The sequence below is a fragment of the Nerophis ophidion genome, linkage group LG10 (genome assembly GCF_033978795.1).
Source record: "Nerophis ophidion isolate RoL-2023_Sa linkage group LG10, RoL_Noph_v1.0, whole genome shotgun sequence".
Lineage (NCBI taxonomy): Eukaryota > Metazoa > Chordata > Actinopteri > Syngnathiformes > Syngnathidae > Nerophis > Nerophis ophidion.
Window position 1 is genome coordinate 20,500,615 of NC_084620.1, and position 21,571 is coordinate 20,522,185.

A 21,571-nucleotide genomic window follows, 5' to 3' on the forward strand; every position below is an offset into this window, starting at 1 on the left:
TCTATGTTATGTAGACTTAAAACTCTGAAGAGTTTTTTTTTTATTGGTGAAATTTTTACTGGGGCACTGCAGATCAACAGTGGGGCACGTGCCCCAGTGAAATATGTCTGGCGACGCCCCTGCCTCGGACTATGTTAAGGTAATATGTGGAGTTCCCCAAGGTTCGGTCCTTGGCCCTGCACTCTTCAGCATCTACATGCTGCCGCTAGGTGACAGCATACGCAAATACAGTGTTAGCTTTCACTGTTATGTTGATGCCACCCAACTCTACATGCCCCTAAAGCTGACCAACACGCCGGATTGTAGTCAGCTGGAGGCGTGTCTTAAAGAAATTAAACAATGGATGTCCGCCAACTTTTTGCAACTCAGTGCCAAAAAAACGTAAATGCTGATTATCGGTCCTGCTAGACAAGGACCTCTATGTAATAATACAACTCTGACATTTGACAACCAAACAATTAAACAAGGCGACTCGGTAAAGAATCTGGGTATTATTTTCGACCCAACTCTCTCGTTTGAGTCACACATTAAAAGCGTTACTAAAACGGCCTTCTTTCATCTCCGTAATATTGCTAAAATTCGCTCCATTTTGTCCACTAACGGCGCTGAGATCATTATCCATGCGTTTGTTACGTCTCGCCTCGATTACTGTAACCTATAATATTCGGGTCTCCCCATGTCTAGCATTAAAAGATTACAGTTGGTGCAAAATGCGGCTGCTAGACTTTTGACAAGAACAAGAATGTTTGATCACATTACGCCTGTACTGGCTCACCTGCACTGGCTTCCTGTGCACTTAAGATGTGACTTTAAGGTTTTACTACTTACGTATAAAATGGTACACGGTCTAGCTCCATCCTATCTTGCCGATTGTATTGTACCATATGTCCCGGCAAGAAATCTGCGTTTAAAGGATTCTGGCTTATTAGTGATTCCCAGAGCACAAAAAAAGTCTGCGGGCTATAGAGCGTTTTCCATTCAGGCTCCAGTACTCTGGAATGCCCTCCCGGTAACAGTTCAAAATGCTACCTCAGTAGAAGCATTTAAGTCTCATCTTAAAATTCATTTGTATGCTGTAGCCTTTAAATAGACCCCCTTTTTAGACCAGTTGATCTGCCGTTTCTTTTCTTTTTCTCCTATGTCCCCCCCTCCCTTGTGGAGGGTGTCCGGTCCGGTGGCCATGGATGAAGTACTGGCTGTCCTGAGTCGGGACCCAGGATGGACCGCTCGCCTGTGTATCGGCTGGGGACATCTCTGCGCTGCTGATCCGCCTCCGCTTGGGATGGTTTCCTGCTGGCTCCACTTTGGACGGGACTCTCGCTACTATATTGGATCCACTTTGGTCTGGATTCTCACGGCTATGTTAGATCCACTATGGATTGGACTTTCACAATATCATGTTAGATCCCCTCGACATCCATTGCATTCGGTCCCCTGGAGGGTGAGGGGGGGAGGTGCCCACATCTGCGGTCTTCTCTAAGGTTTCTCATTGTCATCATTGTCGGCGTCCCACTGGGGTGAGTTTTTGCTTGCCCTTATGTGGGCTCTACCGAGGATGTCGTTGTGGTTTGTGCAGCCCTTTGAGACGCTTGTGATTTAGGGCAATATAAATAAACATTGATTGATTGATTGATTGATTGATTGTTCTAAAACTGTTCGACAATTTGCTTACAAATTGGTGACCCTCGCTCCATCCTTGTTTGTGAATTACTTAGCATTTCATGGAAGCTGCTTTTATACCCAATCATGGCACCCACCTGTTCCCAATTAGCCTGCACACCTGTAGGATGTTCCAAAGAAGTGTTTGATGAGCATTCCTCAACTTTATCAGTATTTATTGCCCCCTTTCCCAACTTCTTTGTCATGTGTTGCTGGCATCAAATTCTAAAGTTAATGATTATTTGCAACAACAAAAAAAAGTTTATCAGTTTAAACATCAAATATGTTGTCTTTGTAGCATATTCAACTGAATATGGGTTGAAAATGATTTGCAAATCATTGTATTCAGTTTATATTTACATCTAACACAATTTCCCAACTCATACGGAAACGGGGTTTGTACAATCAGTATGTATATATATATATATATATATATATATATATATATATATATATATATATATATATACACATATATATATATATATATAAAGAACAAAAACTTATCACTTTCATACGGAATGGGAGGGGGACTTTTTTTTTCACGATGACATTTTCGAAGTGCATTTGCCTCATCTGCCAGTCTACCATCGCAATACCAAAGAAGGGAAATGTGGAGCGGCATTTACGGACTATTCATGGAAAATACCATGACTGATGAACATTTGGAAGTGTGTTTGAGGCTGGCTGTCAGCAGCTACTGTCCAGACTATGCATCCTTGGCTGATTCAATTCAGTGCAAGTCATCAGAGTAAACTCGGGTAATGTCAAAAAATGTACATAGTTGATTGTGTTGTTTTGTGCAATATTGGCTCATGCGGTTATGCATTTACATCAACATACATTGTAGGTATAAGGAATCCTCAATATATTTAGAAATACATATGTTTTGCATTTTTGTAATAGGTAGATCATTTTTACTTGATCATTTTAATAGTAGTTCGCATGCTGAAAAAGTGTGAGCACCCCTGCACCACAGGCTCTTCCCACTCCTTCTTTTCTCTTCTTCTCACAGACAGCAAGCGGACAAACTTGCACACGTCACATACTGTCATGTCATACGTCACATACGTATACGCCCTCGCGGAGCAGAGAGGTAGCAGCGTGGCTAACGTTAGCTATGATGTTAGCGGAGTGTTGCGAGCGGTAATACGAGAGAAAGAAGGTGCAAATCTGGTAACAAATGAAGGAAGAATTAATTCCCAAGAAAAACAGCACGGGGTCCATCGTCTGGCGGTGATTCGGCTTCAAGCGGGAATATGTTGAATAGACAACTTTAATTTGTCAAGTGTGGGGCACAAGCGTTGCTACCAAAAGTAGCATTACTGCTAATATTTAGCATCATTTCAAAAGTCACCTGTTTAATAAATACAGTTTTGGTCTGTTTAGTTAGTTGTGATTTCCTTCTCTGCATGAAAGTTTAAAATGAGCATATATTAATGCAGTATGAAGAAGAATGTTTTAATGTAGACACATAAAATCATCATACTGCTGTGATTATATGTATCAAGTGTTAATTCAAGGCTAAGGCAAAATACCGAGATATATATCGTATATCGCGATATGGCCTAAAAATACCGAGATATTAAAAAAAGGCCATATCGCCCAGCCCTCTACACACACATATATATATATATATATATATATATATATATATACATATACATATATATATATACACATATATATATATACAAATATACATTTGTATGTGTGTGTGTATGTATATATACACACACACACACATTTATTATATATATATGTATATATGTGTAGAGATATTAAAAAAAGGCCATATCGCCCAGCCTTCTACACATATATATATATATATATGTATATATATATATATATATATATATATATATATATATATATATATACACACACACGTACAAATGTATATATGTATATATATATACACACATACATATATATGTATATATATATATATATATATATATATATATATATATACATGTGTATATATGTATATATATACACACATAAATATGTTTATATATGTCTATATACATATTAGTGTGTGTATATATATATATATATATGTATATATATATATATATACATAAATATATATGTATATATATTTATATATATATATATATATATATACACATAAATATGTGTATATATACATATTAGTGTGTGTGTATATATATATATCCGATTGTAGCTGAGATAGGCGCCAACGCCCCCCGCGACCCCGAAAGGGAATAAGCGGTTGAAAATGGATATATATATATATATATATATATATATATATATATTAGGGGTGGGCAAATTAGTGCGTTAATTACGAGTTAAATCATCAATCTATTAACGCCGACAATTATTTTATCGCACACTTGCGTATGTTATTTACATGCTTTTATTTTGTTAACGCCTTTTCTTAACAAGATGGCGTCTCCCGGATAAGCTTCGGCTTCGAGGGGCTCTTGGTAAAGATGGAACATTTGGCAAAAATACCGAACAATTCTGCAAATTTCATGGCTGGCTTACAGCGTGGTCACTCCGGGATCACTTACAACCGCCAGACAATTCTGAATGTGGATAGATCGGGCCGTTTTGGACTGAATGACGCGTGCTTGCTAGACCGGCTAGCTAGCATGGGAATACTTTGCCGGCTACATCCAGCGGCCTGTGAAGCAGCGGAGTATATGTGTTGTCTGTCTATTTATGAATAATGCAGACGAGGAGTGTTGGCTGAGTTCTTAACATTTGCTTTCAGAGCGTGCATATCACAACATACAAGAAGCCGTCATGGCGACACAACCTATACCGGGCTACCGCGCATGCTCGTCACCCCTGTTGCATGCTGGGTAGGGTAGTTCTTTTTTTCCCCTGGCTCATAACATTACAATATAGTACCATGTATATGATGCGTTCAGTTTATCAAAGCACCAAGCAAACAATCGGAAAATTCCCATCATATCAATTCCTAGATATGGTCATAATTATTCTAAGTGCACTACGCAGAATAAACACAACATTATTAATATTGCTACTACGGATAATTTGATCAAAAATTCCCTAAAACAGCCCACTACCTATAATATAGGTTTTTTAAACATAAGATCCCTGATAAAACAAAATGTTTCTGCTGTTACCTCAGAAATCGCCTGTTCAGATGTTATGATTGTGGCTCAGAGATTTGTATGTAGATTATATTTATTTTCCATAACAAACAGGATAACTTAAATACCCTGGCAGTGGCAATAAGCTTAAATGTTTGTATTTACATTGTTTGAGGTTGATTTTCATAAAATATGCTATTTAACTGCTACTGTTTAACAAGGACTGATTTAAATTGTGTTTGCACAACAAATGTTTTGGCGCTTTTGTTCATGTGGGAGAATATTCCAATAAAGGTGCACAAAACACTGCTTTTGAATTCATTATTGGGCTTTGCGTATAAAATGCAGTTAATCGCGATTAATCGGACAAATAATGCGATTAACTTTGATTAAAATTTTTAATCGTTGCCCAGCCCTAATATATATATATATATATATACATATATATATATATATATATATATATATATATATATATATATATATATATATATATATATACACACACACACACACACAAATGTGTACACACGCACGTTGTGTGAGTGTGTATATGCCAGAAAAGTCTAGCGTTAATTAGTTTGACCGTTGAGTGATCAGTCACGCTGGCATCCATTGGCTTATGCTGGAGCAGACTTGTGAAGCTGTTGTCGTTCAAAAGAATCCATTTATATTTTGTAGACTATTGTCACTTTTAATGGTAATACAAATACGGGACCAAATTCGTTCCCTTACAGCTAAATATGAAACGCGTACGTTTTAAAAAACTTTTGGTTTCCAAGGGACGGTCGGCAACACCAGGATGCGCCAGTTGGACTGCGTCTTCTGCCTGTCAGCCATTCTGCAGTTTTTAGCACTTCCTTATGGAGTCTATACTGACAGATATAATTTAAAACTATACACTGTGTTAGAAATGACAAAAGCGGAAGATGCATGTGCGTGTACGAGCCAGTCTGCTCCACAACAAGAGAATAGGGAAAAACAAGGAATTTACTGACTACAAAGTCAGACTACAATCGCACTAAACCCTTCGGGTAAAACTTTATCGTATATGGTGATATTGGCTGACGCCACCAATTGAAAAGGACGTCACAAATTAGGCAAATTCCAAACAGCTCGTTTGAAAAAAGTATGAAAGAAAGCAAATATCTCGCCATACCTCTATGGTTTGATTTAAACATTTTGGGACACATGCTGATCCAAAATACACAAAAACAGGTACCAATAGGTAATAAAAGTTGGTTTTGCATAATAGGTCCACTTTAATAGAAATTAGTATAAAATACTTTTTTAAAAATTTACATAACAGTACATTCATGCACGTAATAAAACATTTACAATCGGCACCACTGGAAAAACTCACTGAGTTGGGAAGCGCAAACCAAGTCGAACCAGGGCAGGAGAGCCAACCATTATCCCCTTCCCTGTCCCTCGCGGGCCAGGGAAGGGGATAATGAGACGCTATACCAAGGGTCACCAACGCGGTGCCCGCGGGCACCAGGTAGCCTGTAAGGACCAGATGAGTCGGCCGCTGGCCTGTTCTAAAAATAGCTCAGTGAGCTGCCTCTATTTTTTTTTAAATTTCATATATTTACTAGCAAGCTGGTCTCGCTTAGCTCTACATTTTTAATTCTGAGAGACACAAAACTCAAATAGAATTTGAAAATCCAAGAAAATATTTTAAAGATTTGGTCTTCACTTGTTTAAATAGGTTCATTTGTTTTTTTACTTTGCTTCTTATAACTTTCAGAAAGACAATTTTAGAGAAAAAATACAACCTTAAAAATGATTTTAGGATTTTTAAACACATATACCTTTTTACCTTTTGAATTCTTTTGTCTTCTTTCCTGACAATTTAAATCCATGTTCAAGTAAATTATTTTTTTTTTTATTGTAAAGAATAATAAATACATTTTTATTTAATTCATTTTCGCTTCTGTTTTTTGGTCGAAGAATATTTTTGAAATATTTATTCAAACTTATTATGATTAAAATTCCAAAAATGTATTCTGGCAAATCTAGAAAATCTTTAGAATCAAATTTAAATCTTATTTCAAAGTCTTTTGAATTTATTTTAAAAATTTTGTTCTGGAAAATCTAGAAGAAATAAGGATTTGTCTTTGTTAGAAATACAGCTTAGTCCAATTTGTTATGTATTCTAACAAAATCCAGATTGTATTTCGACCTATTTAAAACATGTCATCAAAATTCTAAAATTAATCTTAATCAGGAAAAATTACTAATGATATTCCATAAATAGTTTTTTTACATTTTTCAAAAAGATTCGAATTAGCTAGTTTTTCTCTTCTTTTTTCGGTAGAATTTTGAATTTTAAAGAGTCAAAATTGAAGATAAACTATGTTTCAAAATTTAATTTAAATTGTTTTCCTGTTTTCTACTCTCTTAAACAGTTCAATTAAGTGTTTTTTTCATCGTTTATTCTCTACAAACAACCTTCCGTAAAAGGAAAAAAATGTACGACGGAATGACAGACAGTAATACCCATTTTTTTATATATATATAGATTTATTTATTAAAGGTAAATTGAGCAAATTGGCTATTTCTGGCAATTTATTTAAGTGTGTATCAAACTGGTAGCCCTTCGCATTAATCAGTACCCAAGAAGTAGCTCTTGGTTTCAAAAAGGTTGGTGACCCCTGCGCTATACAGTCAGAGCTGTGTGGATCCTTGAATAAAAACGTCAGCGTTTGATTGTGATGAAATCTTAAGAATCGGCGTGATTAAGTCATTTGTCCGCAAGTTGGGTTTTTTTTGCTTCTCAGTCTCTTACTTTCCATTTGTGTTCTAACTCACCGGGATGTTGAGACTGCGCAGTACGGCGTTGATGCTCAGCACGTTCCTCAGCGAATTGTCAATGTGTCCATGCAGCGCTACGTTGGTGACCGAGCTGCGCAGCAAGTTGAGGGCTTGCTGGAGGAGCCATAAGCCACACTGCACCTCCTGGGCTTTCTCCTTGGCCTGGCAAACAAACGTATACACATCACTTATACAGCATGTAAGCCACAAGTCATACGTCCTATCCAAAAGTGTGCATTCTTACATTTCTTATTTCCCAGATATCAAAGTCTACTGTGGTCTGGGGAACGGTGATGGACTGGGACAGGCTACATCCATCTCGGCATGACTTCTGAGGAGACAAGCGGAGGTAGGAACCGTACCTCGCAGAGTTTAATGGGAATGTCCATATAGCATTCGCCCAGACATCATTGAAGACTCACCATTGCGACTTCTGCGTCTTGGGCTTCCTTGATGAAATGGTTGAGGACCCTCAGGTCACAGATGGGCCTCAGTGGGGATAGGAGGCTTGGGCGGGTCCACTCCAACAACATCAACAGCAAGGCAAGTAGTCCTGGCAGACAGCATCAAAGCAATACACGTTAACATTTTCATGACTTTTTAAGACTAGAGCTCTCCTATCTAGGCTTTGAGCATGAACTGCTGAACTTGCTTGGATGAGAGGCATTTTTAGGATACTGGTATTTATCCCTCCATCCATTTAGTACAGCCATGCAGGCTGTACTTCCTCAGGAGACTGCACTCCTTCAACATTTGTAGAAAACTCCTGTGGATGTACTACCAGTCTGTGGTTGCCAGTGTTCTGTTCTACATGGTAGTGTGCTGGGGGGGCAGTACATTTAAGGACAGCTCCAGACTTGAGAAACTGATCAGGCGGGCCGGTTCTACAATCGGAATGAAACTGGACTCACTGGTGACGGTGGCAGAGAAGAGGACTGTTGACAAACTAGTGAGCATCCTGGATGATGCCAGTCACCCTCTGCATAGCGCTATCAGTAGCCAGAGGAGCCTGTTCAGTGCTAGACTGCTTCATCCCAAGTGCAGGACTAATAGACTCAAAAACTATTTTGTCCCACACGCCATTAGACTGTACAACTCCTCTCTGGGGCGGGGGGGGGTACTAGGATGACAGGGGGTGCAAAACAATAACAGTGCAATACGTTTTCATAACATGGATATTTTTTGTCTTTATTTCTATTTTTTAAAGCTTATTCTAAGTATCTTTGGCCTATATTGAGAATTTTCAAATGCCTAAATGAAATTTAAAATACCAATACTACAGTAGTATTTGTCACTGGATGAGACCAAACCACTCGGAGTATACTGTTCAGTATCAAGGCCACTGATTGGCTCAGCCTCAGAAAGTGTAAAATTTAACATGTGGTTGTTATGTCATGTCGAGAGTGCTTTCACGATGTTACTATATATATACATATATATATATATATATATATATATATATATATATATATATATATATATGTGTATATATATTTATATATATATATGTGTGTATATATATATATATATGTATATATATATGTATATATATATGTGTGTGTATATATACATGTATATATATATGTATAAATATATATATGTATATATATATATATACATGTATATATATACATGTATAAATATATATATATGTATATATATATACATATATATACATACATATATATATACACATATATATATATATACACATATATATGTACATATATATATATATACATATATTTATATGTGTATATATATATGTATATATATATGTATATATATATGTGTATATATATATGTATATATATATGTATATATGTATATATATATATATATATATATATGTATGTATATATATATATGTATATATGTATATATGTATATATATATGTATATGTCTTGATTGGATTATCCAGAGAATAGTGCTCGATACCGTGGTAGAGCGTAATATGTAGGTGTGGAAAAAATCACAAGACTACTTCATCTCTACATAACTGTTTCATGAGGGGTTCCCTCAATCATCAGGAGATTTCATCTCCTACATGTTCATCTCCTACATGTTCCCTCAATCATCAGGAGATGATTGAGGGAACCCGTCATGAAACAGTTCTGTAGAGATGAAGTAGTCTTGTGATTTTTCCCACACCTACATATATATATATATATATATATATATATATATATATATATATATATATATATATATATATATATATATATATATATATATATGTGTATGTATATTTTTTTTCTTTTTTTTTTTTTTCTCATGCCCAAGGTATACAAATATTTGGTTTATTGCTAATAATTCTTACTTTGTGTAAATTCATATACCACGGTCACATCCGGAACCAATGAAAAGCAATAAAGGATGGTTCACTGTAATGATGATAAACCGCGGTAAAATTTCCGACAGTATAGTTTCAAAATTGAAATTATCGATTACCATGCTGAGTAATCTCACTGTGATATTGCTTAAAATATTTCCTAGCTAGCGTAAATGTTTACATGAATATAAGACACAGTAATATTTTAAATATGAAAATGTGTCAAAAGATGTACTGTTTTAGTACATTCAATTCGGGCTGCAAAGATGAATCATTTAATGGGTGTAACTAATACATATTGATAAAATCCAGACCGCAAGGAGTGCCCTGAAATTTAAATATGTGGATATGGTTTCCACACAGCTGCTGCAATATAGTGCACATGAGAGTGGTGATGAATGGGTGCTGTTACAGTATCTGGGGAATCCGTTTTTGTTTTGTTTAGAATTGTTTATAATGCAAACTAGGGTTGTCACAATTTGTTTTAACAATGATTCAATTCTGTTGTCAATACGCTTCAGGGACGATATTAGTTTATTTAGGACAATACGATCCGAAACGATTCAGTGACTTAAATTCGATTCTGTCATGTTTTGTGATCATGTTTTGTTTAGTTGTGTTATGTTTCTTCAAGACGCCATTAGTTCCTGTTTGTTCACTCCCTTGTTTTGCTTCCATGAAAACTCATTGGTTTCACCTGTAATCATTTGGACTCACGCACCTGATTTGTTTAGGACTCACGCACCTGTGTTAATCACGTCACTATTATTTAAGCCTGTAGTTGCCAGACAATCGGCCTGGCATCATTGTTGTCTTTTCATGCTCTGTTCATTCTCTTCATGCCATAGTTCATGCTTCATGCCTTGCACGTAAGTTTTGTTTATTCTTGTCACAGTTAGCGAATTTTTCATGCCCTAAGTTTTTTGCCTTTGTGGTAGTTTTTTTTTTAATTTTTTTTAGCCAAGTTTGTTCTCCGCCTTGTGCACGCCTTTAGTTAGCATCTCTTTATAGATAAATTAAAATATGTATTTACCTTCAGGCCATGTCCCGTCACCTTCTTTTGCATTCCGGGAAAACAAACCACACCATAGTCCTCGTTTTGACAGATTCAGTAACGTTTTAGTATAAAAATTCAACCAGTGTGACTGTGAAATACATACTGGATACTAGACACTGCAGGTGAAGTTTCCTATATTTGTGTTATTTCTTGTAAGGGAATTACAGTAGATATAAATTAATAATGGCTACACACAAGGAAAGTCAACAACAATTAATGGCCAATGCATTTACATTTTATTCAAATAAAGTGCAACCAACACTTTCGGTTGAATTAACAAAAGGAAACACTTTCTGCTCACATTATCAATGTTCAAATTTTTTTTAATACAAGTACAGTAACCAACATTTCGGAAGTAGATTTTCTGAAATTCCACAACATGGTGAATTTGCAAACAGCTAAAATTATACACAAACTATAATTTGCTACCCAAGAATATACAACAATTCTTCTCAAAAAAAGAGGAGAAATATAATCTTAGAGAAAAATTTAATTTTTAAACATTTGTACACACGTACAACACTTAAGACCTTTGGTATATCTGTATGTGGAATTGAATTATGGAATGAATTAAGGAAAGCAATCAATGTACTAATCCACTTCAAGAAACTCTTCAAACTTAAAGTTTTAACAAAGTACAAAGAAGAGGAACCATGATAAACATTCTGAATATATTCACCCATTCATTCTCTCATTCTCAAAATAATCGTACTTATCTCATCGTATGAAATACAACTTACTTCACCAATTGTTATTTATTTATTCATGTATTTTTTGTGATTACTTATGGAGTGTATTGGGAATAATTTGAGAACAGGAAGTGAACAAAAGTTTTAGCAACTGTTATGTAAAAAAAAAGGGGTAGGATTAAATAAGCTCTGCTTCTTCCTACTCCTTTTCGAACATGTTGAAAACAGAAACTGGAAATTGTGATGTATTATGTTGTATGCTTGCATGTTCGAAATAAACTCAAACTCAAGATTTACCTGCCACTTTTACATTTTTCCAACATAAACTAATACAATATTAATGTAAACAATAAAGTGCAACCAACATCTCTTCAGGTTGAGTGAGCACCTGTTTACCTGAGAAAGTACAACCAAATGTTTTCAGGTTAAATGAGTAGTGGTTTGACTCTCATTTTAGTAAAAAGCTACGAAATGTCAGAACAAATGCAAACACCACAACACAACAACATGAAGCCCAAACACAACAACTTTCAGCTGTAACACGATCGCAAAAGCCACAACAAAGACAAAGGCCGTCCAACTAAACCGAACAACATGAAGCCAAAACACAACACATCATAATGACAGAATGGTAGTGACAAAGGACAAGTTTCGGCGACGGACCGACTTCCTGAGACGGAAAGTGTAATGAACAAAGTTGAAAAATTAAGTGAAATGTGACCACTTTTTCAATCATCATACATTTTTTTTTCACTTTTTCCACCTTCCGCCTCAGCCACCCCTGCTCCATCAGTGCAACTTGCGCTGCTGTCACTTCCATCGTGTCCTTGGTGGCTTAAAGTTGTTTTGTGGCTTTGTATTATTGTGCTGTGGCCTTTTTATTTGTTATCGCTTTTGCAATCGTGCTGTAGCTGAAAGTTGTTATGTTGTGGCTTAATGACTTTGTCATGCGGTGTTTGCATTTGTTGTGATCTTTCTTGTATCTGCCATTTTTGTTTTAATGATTGATGGCGAGGACGCCACAGACGGGCAGACAGACTTGATTTGTTCAAGGTCATCATCAATAAAAGTGCTAAACTGCATATAGCGGAAAGTCTGCTGTTCTTAAACCCAATGTTTTCCTTTTTCTCGTATCGATAAAATTCTCCTTTTAAAACGATGGTGGATCGATTTTTCGGAAAGCCAACTTGCGGAGAACAAATCGAAGTAGTTAAATCTTACGAACATAAATCTAACTGTTACATCCCTAATGTTAAAAGTACAATTTCAACATTTATGATTTGCATTTATTGGAAAAAACAATGATGGTTAGGGCATACAGAAACATCTTTGTTCATTTCAACAATTTTTCCTGAAAATATGCATATAAGCTGTGTTTTATCCAATTACTCGATCATTCAAACAAAATAATCGATAAGATTACAAAAATAATGGAGAGCTGCAGCCCGACATTCAACAACACAATGATAATAATGATAGTTTTAGTCACAATAACCATGCGTGGTAGGCCATATTCATAAATGAGCCCACATATTTCGAAAGACTTTACTAAGATCCTCACCATGACGGGAATGGTGTTTCTGAGGAGGATTGACAAAGATCCTTTATATGTTAGAAGGCCTCTGCAAAAATGTTGGTTTAATTTGTTGAATGGGACATTACTCAGAAAAGCATATAGCAGATAGCTGAAATCACATGCTAGTTGTCAGGATTACTCAAAAACATCTCCATAATAGTTTACAGAAAGAACCAAATAAGACATTCCATTCCTGTCTACTTTAGTTTTGTTCTCTCATTTTCCAATAAATAACGCATGAATAGTGATAACGAAATCCAAGAATTAGACGCATCGTGATACAATTGTGTGTTCATCGTGTACTAAGTAGTGCAGATGGCCATGAGCAAGCTTTCAAATTACAGCTATTCAAAATACTTTTGCAGTCACCCGACTGCTGGTCGTGTGGTAGAGTTCAAGCAAACCCTACTTGCTAACCCCGACTCAATACCGCAAAATACACCCTAAATTCTTGGCTCTGCTACACACAGCATGGAGACGACTGCACATTGCAGGCTTTTTGCTCTTTGCGGGACTCTCCGCCCTTTTATAAGGAGGGTAAATGAACACGGTGATGATGCACGGACTCATATAATTGTGTTCATCCAAGGCGGGTTCACAGGGTGTGCTTGGCAAATGAGAGCAGGTCAACTGTTGTGTTGTCATGTGGGCATGCAGCCTCACCCTTGTTCACGCCGTGCTGAATGCACTCTTTCAAAGCAGCCCGAGTGTGACGCAGGCTGGGTTGATACAAATGATCCTCAGATGAGGTCATTCAGAGACACTTGCAGATTCACTTTGAGCGTCTGGTACAGCAGTGTTGTTCAACCTTTTCTGAGCCAAAGCACATTTTTTTCATTGAAAAAATCCGGGGACACACAACCAGCAGAAAAAGTTAAAAAAAATAAACTTGGCAGCCCATATTGACAGTAAAAAGTATTTTTTGTAATTGTTGGTTATGAATTTAAATGATAACCATCACTATAGCTCTTGTCTCAAAGTAAGTGTACTGTCACGGCCTGTCACATCACGCCGGGACTTATTTGTAGGTTTTTGGTGTTTTCCTGTGTGAAGTGTTTTAGTTCTTTTCTTGCGCTCCTATTTTGATGTTAATTGTCATGTCCATACTTCCCAACCCTCCCGATTTTTCCGGGAGACTCCCGAATTTCAGTACCCTCCCAAAAATCTCCCTGGCCAACCATTCTCATGAATTTCTCCTGATTTCCACCCAGACAACAATATTGGGGGCGTGCCTTAGAGGCACTGCCTTTAGCATCCTCTACAACCTGTCATCACGTCCGCTTTTCCTTCATACAAACAGCGTGTACGATCAATCACATAATATATGTGGTTTTTACAGACAAACAATGCATACTCGATCAAGAGCCATACAGGTTACACTGAGGGTGGCCGTATAAACAACTTTAACACTGTTAAAAATATGCGCCACACTGTGAACCCACGCCAAACAAGAATGCCAAACACATTTCGGGAGAACACATTTCGGGAGAACATCCGCACCGTAATACAACATAAACACAACAGAAAAAATACCCAGAACCCCTTGCAGCTCTAACTCTTCCAGGACGCTACAATATACACCCCTGCTACCACCAAAGCCCCCGCCCCCCACCCACCCCGCCCTACCCATCTCCCGATTTCGTTCTTAAGGTTGACAAATATGGTCATGTCATGTATAAATGTACTTTGTGGACGCCGTCTGCTCCACACGCTGTAAATCTTTGCTGTCGTCCAGCATTCTGTTTTTGTTTACTTTGCAGCCAGTTCAGTTTTGGTTTCGTTCTGCATAGCTATCCCAAAGCTTCAATGCCTTTTCTTAGCGTCACTCGTCTTTTAATCTTTTTGGGTTTAAGCATTAGATACATTTTTACCTGCACACTGCCTCCCGCTGTCATCTGCATATTGTGATCACGACAAACCATGTTCCCGACATCTGCAAAGCAATTAGCTACCTGCTGCCACCTACTGATATGGAAGAGTATTACACGGTTACTCTGCCAGTCTCTCGACAGTACAGACACTTAACAACGGCAAATTTGCGGATTAAAAAATTACTGGTTTGCCAAAAATATTTTTAATCCAATTATGTGAAATTACACAATCTCCCACGGCACACCAGACAATATCTCACGGTACACAGTGGTTGAAAAACACTGTGGTATAGGACTTGGGATAACTCCCAATTCATTGCCTTTAAATTCTGCATATAGCACAAATACTTGGGCACATTTCATACAATCAGTTTATTTCCAACATGCTTAGGAACATGATATGTTAACATTTGACACCATTGCATTGCCTGAAAAGGAGTACAAAGAAGCAGATCGTATTCAATCATACCCCTTCTCAGCAATTACTGATAGTCTGTTCACTTCTTGTGGTTCACATATCTTCATGTTTTAACAGAGAAAGAAAATAATGTGGAATGTAATAATGCATAGAAAACTCAACAAATAACGATGGAATATGTACAGGAGTAATTACTGACAGACATATTTCATTGTGAATGTTTCAATACAAAATATATTATAAATAATGACTGAGTAAATTATGATAAATGAATCAATCTGGGATGAATGATATCAGACACTATGGTTTTATAGCAGGGGTGTAACGGTACACCATGCTTATCTTTTCATTTAACTGCTTTATTTTAAAAAAATGTCAACCACAAAATGCTAGCAGTTAAATATTAAATACAATTTCAAATTAAAAGCTGAGTATAATTTTAAAAAGAAGTATATCATCTTATAAAGGGGGTGTCCCGATACATCTTTTTCACATCCGCTACTGATAGTGCAGTCTTGATTATTTGACGATTACAATATTGATCAGATATGATATCAGCTCCAATCATACATACTTTTAAAATGTTTTATCAGTAAAATTAGTCAAACAGAGAGCAATGGGAGGAGTGAAAAACATTAAACTCTTTATTATGAACCGTCTGGAACTAACATATGTTATCTTTAAGTTGAACTGAGTGGTAATTGTTTATTGGCAACACCTAGTGGCCACAATAATTCATTAAGTTAAGCTCATGACACAGTAAATTGATTGATGCGGACATGTCTGCTACTGGATACTTTCTGATATGCTTCTGCATTTGCATTTGATACTTGTTTATATTGACGAATGTTGTTTTTCAGACTGTAATATTGTTCAAAAATGACAGATTGTGTATGTCTAGCTCGTGTGCTATTATGGGCTTACCCTCTGTGTAGCTGCTAGCTCCTAGTTACCTTTTGTAAATGACTTGACTAAAATACAAAATAAGATCAAATGACACAAGCAATCACAGTGTAGGCTGCTTGTATCAGTGCTTATGTGGGAGATTTTAGATGCAAGCCAAAATAATCCGATGCTGGGTTTTCTTTTTGTTTTTTGCTGATATGAGACCAATATCCGAGATCCATATCGGATTGAAGAAGCCCTTATCTTATATAATATATAACAGTTTACAACGCTTGTCTTTATGAAAGTGCACAAGGAACAGTTTGATCGATGGGAATGATTATTTTATGTTTCAGTAAATAAAAAGCAAAATGCATTAATCATCGTGTTGCTTTCACAATGTGTTCGTCACACTGATAGAATGTGTCAAAATTAATTATCATGACAGAATTTGAATACTTTATATCACAGGCCAAATTTATATTGTTAGTATTGCACCAGGGCTTCACGGTGGAAGAGGGGTTAGTGCGCCTGCCTCACAATACGAAGGTTCTGAGTACTCAGGGTTCAATCCCGGGCTCATGATCTTTCTGTGTGGGTTCCCTCCGGGTACTCCGGCTTCCTCATACTTCCAAAGACATGCACCTGGGGATAGGTTGATTGGCAACACTAAATTGGCCCTAGTGTGTGAATGTGAGTGTGAATGTTGTCTGTCTATCTGCGTTGGCTCTGTGATGAGGTGGCGACTTGTCGACGGTGTACCCCGTCTTCCACCCGATTTTAGCTGAGATGGGCACCAGCGCCCCCCGCGACCCTAAAGGGAATAAGCGGTAGGAAAATGGATGGATGGATAATATTACACTTGGGGATAGGTTGATTGGAAACACTAAATTGACCCTAGTGTGTGAATGTGAGTGTGAATGTTGTCTGTCTATCTGTGTTGGCCCTGTGATGAGGTGGCGACTTGTCCAGGGTGTACTGCGCCTTCCGCCCATTTGTAGCTGAGATAAGCTCCAGCACCTCCAGCGACCCCGAAAAGGATAAGCTGTAGAAAATCAATGGATGGATGTAATATTGTTTATATAGTGCATTTACCATGAAGTGATTAACATGGACCCCGACTTAAACAAGTTGAAAAACGTATTCGGGTGTTACCATTTAGTGGTCAGTTGTACAGAATATGTTCTGAACTGTGCAATCTACTAATAAAAAATCAATCAATCTATCCATCCATCCATTTCCTACCGCTTATCCTTTTCGGGGTCGCGAGGGGGGCTGGAGCCTATCTCAGCTACAATCGGGCGGAAGGCGGGGTACACCCTGGACAAGTCGCCACCTCATCGCAGGTCCAACACAGATAGACAGACAACATTCACACTCACATTCACACACTAGGGCCAATTTAGTGTTGCCATAAACCTATCCTCAGGTGCATGTTTTTGGAGGTGAGAGGAAGCCGGAGTACCGGGAGGGAACCCACGCAGTCATGGGAAGAACATGCAAACTCCACACAGACAGATCCCGAGCGCAGGATCGAACCCCCCATTGTTTACCTGTATCTCACCTTTCTTGTAAAAGGCGCCGGAAGTTGGCAGACCGGTCAGCAGTCCTGTTCTGTCTCCCTGTAATGTTTGTCTGATCTTGAATGGGATTGTGCTGAAAATTTTAATTTCCCTTGTGGATTAATAAAGTATTTCTGACTCTGATTCTGATTCTGATTCTGATTCTGATATATCACTAAGCGTTAGAACTTTGTTGTCCCTGACATCCGCATTTCGGGCTGGCCGCTCTGGAAACACTCTGTGGAAACGCACCCCACCCACGCCGCTTGGTGCATCGTCTGAGCTGCTGTGACTTAGATTAACATTAGGGGTGTAACGGTACACAAAAATTTCGGTTCGGTACGTACCTCGGTTTAGAGGTCACGGTTCGGTTCATTTTCGGTATAGTAAGAAAACAACATATTACATTTTTGGTTATTTATTTACCAAATTTGTAAACAATGGCTTTATCCTTTTAATATTACGAACACTATAATAATTCTGCCCACGTTAATCCACATTAAACTGCCTCAAATTTTTGCTCAGATTAAATAAAGTGACAAAACGTTTCTTCTACATATAAAAAGTGCAACATTAAACAGTTTCAAGTCAACTCATCATGCTTAATTTATTACAGCATTTGGGAAGCCTGTAGTTGATTTTTATTATGTAAATGTTATATTTTTTGTCAACATGTGATAGCAGGAACTCTGCCATTCAAAACTAGGCTGCTACATTACTAATGATTAATGTAACTATTGCTGAAAAAATAGTACAATAGCAATAGGAGAGACTATTCATCCCTGAACCCCATGGAGTTTAAGTGACATAACAGACAGACAGGGCTTTGCACGCACACACACACACACGCACGCACGCACGCAGACACGCACACACACACACACACACACACACACACACACACACACACACACACACACGGCAAAATGAGCTAACGTTACGCTAAAATCTAATTAGCCTTCACCTCAAGCCAGGACTGCGAGCGAGCTGAGCTGCAGTTTAAGTTTCTAGAATGTCAACGGGCTCATAGTGATGTTAGTAGTATATGACTACTGGGATGTGTTTATTATAATTTGGGGAGAGTCCGCTGCTCACCTGCTACACACCTATCTCCTCGACGCTGAAGCGCTGACGACATGCGCTCTGAATACGCACTGCTGATTGGCTGTTACCGCTTTGTATGTAAACCAATCAGATGGTTGTGTGGGTGGGACAATGCTTGGTGCTGACACAGAGGCAGAAGAAGCAAAGCAGCTTGTTAAGACTATTGCTTAGAAACTCGTTCGGTACACCCCTGTACCGAAATGGTTCAATACAAATACACGTACCGTTACACCCCTAATTACCATAGTAACTAGTATATCATGCAAAAGCACAGATTCCAAACAGTTAAATACGTTGTATATTTCAAGACTTACAGTCATTTGAAAACATCACTGCACATTATAACAGCAGCTACAGTTTCAATCTTAAAGATCTAAAAAAAATATTTGGGAATGTCCGGCGGGCCAGATTGAAAAGTTTAACGGGCCGCATGTGGTTCCCGTGCCTTAATTTGCCCAGGTCTGCACTAGCCAAGGGCTGCACGACACTGAATTCGTTCACCGAGTAGACTGTAACCATGTGCACTTGCACTTCCTGTCCAGGTTCCACATAGGAACTCAGTTCACCTTTATACCGTACCAATTGTTCCATAACAAATTCCAATTACAAACACACCAAAACCCATATTACCTTTTTCTTAAACTGTCTCATATCACATTTAGAACATTGCTTGAGTTTCCAATGTATCATTTTAAGCTAAAGTTAAAGTACCAATGATTGTCACACCCACACTAGGTGTGGGGAAATTTGTCCTATGCATTTGACCCATCCCCTTGTTCACTCCCTAGGAGGTGAAGGGAGCAGTGAGCAGCAGCGCTGGCTGCGCCCGGGAAAAATTTTTGGTGATTCAACCCCCAATCTCAACCCTTGATGCTGAGTGCCAAGCGAGGAGTTAATGGGTCCCATTTTTATAGTCTTTGGTATGACTCAGCCGGGGTTTGGACTCACAACCTACCAATCCCAGGGCGGACACTCTAACCACGAGGCCACTCAGTAGGTATTGCTTCACATATTGATATGCTGAAAGTTTTCAAACGTTTCCTTCAGCAAGTAAAAATTAATGAGATCTTCTGGGAATACTTTTTCCAACATTTTCAGTGTTTTGCAGCCATTGATCACTGATGTTGGATTTCCACACCAAACTCATCCAAGCATGCCTTTAGGGACATTGCTTTGTGTGCTGGAATCATGCATGGACCCTTCCCTTATATGTTCCCAAAGTTGGTGGAGGATATTTGTAAAAGACAGCTTGCTTGGGGGTCTATTCCAACCCTTGATAGATCCAGTGGTTGATTAAAATGAGTGGAGGACCTCTTTAAGATGGTGTACAAACAACTCCCCTTCTTTAAACACAGGTGAGGATTAACTCTGACCTTTGTACAGACACGAGAATGTCGAGCTGCATTCCCACCGCGGCGTAAGAATTTGCGAATGCCAGAAACGGTGGCCAAACTTTAAAAGTTGAACAGGTTAACAGGTCTATTTTTAATCGGAGCTGGGCGATCCTCGGGTGGCAACGCTTTGGACCCGTCATGTGTTGGGATGCTCACGCTTCTGTCCAGAGCACACGACTGAAGCAAAGGTATTTCAAAGGCATCCCTGTAAAAAAGGAGAATGCCTCCTGACCTACACCATATTGCAGCTCCGCGATGACGCGGGTGTGACGTCACTTCCTGACGCCCTCGCTAGAATTTTGAGGATAACCTCTGCTGACCCTGGAGTACGTGACCACTGTGTCACAATGCTCACGCTTGCCATTGACTCCCCAGTCTGCAGTGTCACACACAAGTTGGATTGCTCAACAATTACAGCCTCAGGGCATCGAGATGCAGTCAAATAACATTTAGATATCAGGAATCGCTGTGCTTCTTCCTTCTCCTTTTCAGAAATGTTGAACATGTGATATTTCCCCCAATTAAAAAAGAAGACCATCGTGAAGGGCTTGACGGACTTGCTGCTGCGTCCTTATTGCTGACAATGCAGTTTGAAATGGTCGATGCCTTTTTAAAGGGATCCCAGTTTTAGATCTGTTTTGAAGCATTAGGCTCTGATACCTTTCATTTAGCAAGCATGGCAACGTTCACAGAGCATTACCACCAACTACACCAGTCCATATGTATAGAAAATACTTATTAGGATCATGCATGGTTGTTCAAGTAGCAAGAATATTGTCACTTCACACTTAAATCACATAACCTCCTTGTCACACTCGGTTGGTTTTTTTTTAGGGGAAAATTTGTACAGATTGCATGCCTGTCTTGTTCTATTACGCAGTTGTTTTCATTTTTTTTTTTTTTTTTTTTTATACCAAATACAACCTCAAAAAACACTTGCCCCTCCAAGTACCACCAGAATGACCAACATTAAATCACAGTAGCATGGTAGGCCTAAGTATTCATTCAAAACAAGGCAACAGTTTTATTTAAGAAGTATATTTAATATTTTATAGCCACTGTAACATTACACACAGTTTGAACAGTAACACTGTGTTTGAACAAGGCAAAATAA

General features: G+C 38.1%; 1 protein-coding gene across 2 annotated transcripts in view; it reads right to left on the reverse strand.

Annotated features, from left to right (window-relative positions):
- The window catches only part of LOC133560352 (erythropoietin-like), a 36,611-nt gene that overhangs the window by 11,582 nt on the left and 3,458 nt on the right, over positions 1–21,571 (reverse strand). The window contains exons 2-4 of one of the 2 annotated variants that reach the window (XM_061912805.1): positions 7,991–8,121; positions 7,813–7,896; positions 7,566–7,730 (exon numbers count right to left, since the gene is read on the reverse strand). In XM_061912805.1, coding sequence (XP_061768789.1) covers positions 7,566–7,730; positions 7,813–7,896; positions 7,991–8,121 — 380 coding nt within the window. Of the gene's footprint in view, positions 1–7,565; positions 7,731–7,812; positions 7,900–7,990; positions 8,122–21,571 lie in introns of both variants that reach the window. The other variant, XM_061912803.1, reaches the window with a different exon arrangement.